Consider the following 3,702-nt stretch of genomic DNA (forward strand, 5'->3'; position numbering starts at 1 on the left):
GCCATGGTGAGGCGACACGGGGGTGTGTCCGGTGGGGAGTTCTCAGGAGGGATGGGAGGCCCCGATGGCCACCCGTCGCCGGTGCAGGGGTGCACCGGTCCGGATGCGTCCGCTCCTCCTCCCCCTTTCCTCGGCTGTGTGCTCTTTGTTGGGGCTCTGGCGATGTTCGAGGCAGGGTGGTTGCTGGCATCTTCATAGGCGGGGGCTGCCAGTCAGGCCAAAGCCAAGGCCTTTGGGTGTTCCCGGAGTTGCTTGGATGCTGGGCGGCGGCCCTGGCGGCGGGAGGCGCGGTGTTCATGGGCGGAGCGCGCGTCTTGGGTGCGGTCAGGCAGCCATGGCCACGTGGGTGGCATGGTTGGTGATGTTTGGCGAAGCATGGTGGTCTGGTAGAGGGTTAATACCGGAGTACATCACTTGCCCGGTCTTCTCCGGCCGATGGTGGCGGCGCCGCGGGCGTCATTTCCTTCATGAAGGCTCCGTCGTGGTGTTCTCTTCTCTCCATGTTGCTCCGGGTGAAAACTTGGTCTCCGTGATCGGGCGGTGGCGGCTTTCGGTGTCGTGCCCTTCTTGAAGGCACCGCCTTGAAGTCCATGCTTCGCCATTGTCCCGCTGCACTTCTTCTCGGTGGCTAGGTCTCGGAAGGTCCTCGTCGGCGCCAAGTGTTTAGTGTGTTTGGTGGTCGATTGGGTAGTGTTGCGGTGCATCGGCACCCTTGTATCTTGCCTTGAGGTGTGTGTGGTGTGTGGGGGGTGCGTGTTGTACTCGGATTTGTACTTCTGGTCGATGCTTTATATATAAAGCGGGGCGAAAGCCTTTTTCGGTAATACCAGGGTTCCAACTTTGTTAAGGGATTTTGTATCAGCTTCTCTTCAAGATAAAGTGCTCAGAAAGGTGTGTAACATGCAGAGACAGAGACATAGATTTCTGAACAGAATAGGAAATCACCACCGAAGTACAAACTAGATTATCTGATTCCTCAAAAAATCAATCTGGAAACCGGTAAATAAATCAATAAAACAAGAGTTTTCTTAGCGTCGCTTAATAATGCAACCAAATCAAGGTTTGTGGCAAAAGAACAGAGGAATGAAACAGAGACGACGGGCCCTCATCCATCACGGCCTTGCTGTCGACTACTCCATCAACTGTTCTCAACTGTTCAACTGGAAGGGTCCACGACGTGGCCAAGGAACAAAACCTCGCCCTTGCCGTACTCGATGATGGCGAACAAGAAAGGGTGGTCCGCCACGAAGCTCATTGGCGGGGGCGGCGGCCGCTCAAACGGGCTATAGGTCGGGTTCGTAGGTGCGTAAAACGATGCTACCGCCGTCGTCCCTTCCTCGTCCACCTCCACGGCGCACACCTGCTCGACGGCCGACACGTAGAGCCCTTCCGGGGGCATGTTCGACACCGCCCCCGACAGGTCGGCGGCCAGCGGGTCGAACGGTGCGGCGAGCCCGAGGCCGCGCAGCGCGTCCGTGGCGTCGAACCGGAAGGAGAACTTGAACTTGGGAAGCAGGCACGGGTTGACCACCTGCTCGCGCCGGGGAGCGCAGCGCATGACGAAGTCCGGCTCGGTGACCGCCAGCCGCAGGAGGTCCCGGAGCCCGTCGCGCCGGTGCCGGAGGAATATGAGCATGGAGAAGAGCGGCGCCTTGGGGTCCAGCTTGCCGTCGCGCCCCGCCATCTTGTAGAAGCACTGGAGGACCTTGAAGCCGAGGTCGTCGAAGCTGGTGGCGTACTGCATCCCGGGGGCGGAGAGGAACGGCGCCCGCACGGACGTGCCGTCGAGGCGGTGGAACTCGCTGCGGGTGGTGTCCGAGCGGTCGAACCTCCGGGACCAGGTGGCCTTGAAGTGCATGGCGTTGGCGAGGACGATCTTGGGGTCGCCTCTAAACGAGTCGGGGGAGACGAGGTCGCGTATCCGGCCCCGCGTGGTCTCTGCGATGAGAGCGTTCACCTCAGCCGCCGCTGCCGCCGGCTGATCCATGCAATGCAAAATCAGTTTCTCAGTCACGTGCTCGCGCTATCATGCCGTACTTATCGTTAGTTTTTTCGTTCATTTTTACTTGCAGATTGATTCTCAATTTACTTGTACTTATCATTATCGTTAGTGCTGCAAATGCCACTATGGAACTACCTGGTTCTGAAAGTCCACGGATCTCACGGAGGCCCGGTGGGCGGAGGCGGCGCCCGACACGAACTCCGGCCTCAGCGAGAACGATCTGTCCGCGAAGATGCCGGCGGCAAAGGTGAGCTGCGGCCACGCGCGCATCTCGGCGACGAGGCTGGCACTGGCCGCGTTGAGGAGGTGGAGGTCCTGGGAGCCCAGGAATGTCAGCAGCTGGCGCAGCGTCTCGCCGTTGGTTCCGGTGGCGAGCAGCGCGAGCCCGGTCCGCATGGAAAGGGGCGAGAAAATGAAATTGGACCGCCTGGCGATCGCGTCCGTGCCGGCGAACAAAGCGACCTGCAAGCATTGGTCCATGCCGGACTTCTGCCGGAGACCACCGCACGAAGTGACGTCGAGCAAATTAAATCTGGAGGCGAAGGCTTTCGGGGGGAAAAATAGGTGAGAAAGGGGAGGCGTCGGCTAGTATTTATAGACGGGAGGGCGAGGGCTAGGACACGCGTGCAGCGTGCACCGCCTAGAATACGATCTGACCATCCGAACGGTCCACGGAGAACGGACGGCTTGACGGATTTATATACAACGACTATTCTATCAACAAAATAAATTAAAAAAATGCGGCGTAAAAAATAACGGAATCAATAACTCCCGAACATGTTGTGTTTTGAAGTCTCGTCATGAACGCTGCAATCGCTGTCCGTTTCGTTTCGCGAATCTTAGCGCAAGTTAGCAGCGACTGTCATCAGTATTCGGGACGAGAGATGTCCCCGTGGAAAGAAACCTTATCCCCCGCAGTCTCTCCTTTCTTCTCCATTCACTCAATCACTCTCACCCCTCTCCCCCCGCATCCAAAACGCACATCGGGGGCAAACCACATGTCGAGGAGCTCCGCGGCAGGCGCGCAACTTCACCCGTCGACCACTGCATCCGCCGCGTGCATCGGCGGTTGTCTTGCGACGAAGATTCCCGCGGCGGCCTCGGCTGAAGGAGGACGACAGGTCCCTGGCGGCGGACGCTGAAGTAAGAGGAGCTGGCCCCAATGGCGGTGGCCTCGAGCATGGAGATAAGCGCAGGGACGCCGAACGTCTCCTTTGCCTCCGCGCATTGTCTCTTCCGACTGGTGCCGGGGATCCGGGTCCTCCTCATCTGCGGCGGCCCCACGTCTCGCGCCCCTGCCGGCGGTTTGGGTGAAGGTCAACGGCCCTGAGAACCAGGGGAGCAGATGAGGGAGTCCTGAATCAGGGGTCGTCGGGTTACCGGCTTATCTCTCGTGGGCCGGATAAGTTGGTCGTACTATATCTGGACTGAAGACCTTTTGTGCCTTGGCGTGTACCCCAAGTCAAGATAGAAGATTCGACGTCCTTGTTCCTTCGATGTAATCGACTATGTGTAAACCCTAGAACCCCTGGTGTTTATATAAACCAGAGGGTTTAGACCGTAGAGGCAAGAGAACAATCACCGTCCTACTAGTTTAGGGTTTAGTTCATCTGATTTCGTGGTAGATCAACTCTGTAATCCCCATATACGCAAGCAATATAATCAAGTAGGACGTAGGGTATTACCTCTTAGAGAGGGCC

General features: G+C 58.0%; 1 protein-coding gene across 1 annotated transcript; it reads right to left on the minus strand.

Annotated features, from left to right (window-relative positions):
* Positions 1 to 1,156: 1,156 nt before the first annotated feature.
* On the minus strand, positions 1,157 to 3,271 carry LOC123055852 (putative non-inhibitory serpin-10). Its single transcript, XM_044479687.1, has 3 exons — positions 2,985 to 3,271; positions 2,138 to 2,534; positions 1,157 to 1,978 (listed from the first exon to the last, which is right to left on the minus strand). The coding sequence occupies exons 1-3, from the start codon at positions 3,269 to 3,271 to the stop codon at positions 1,157 to 1,159; spliced, it is 1,506 nt and encodes a 501-aa protein (XP_044335622.1).
* Between the last annotated feature and the right edge of the window lie 431 nt (positions 3,272 to 3,702).

The sequence above is a fragment of the Triticum aestivum genome, chromosome 2D, assembly GCF_018294505.1.
Source record: "Triticum aestivum cultivar Chinese Spring chromosome 2D, IWGSC CS RefSeq v2.1, whole genome shotgun sequence".
Taxonomy (NCBI): Eukaryota; Viridiplantae; Streptophyta; class Magnoliopsida; order Poales; family Poaceae; genus Triticum; species Triticum aestivum.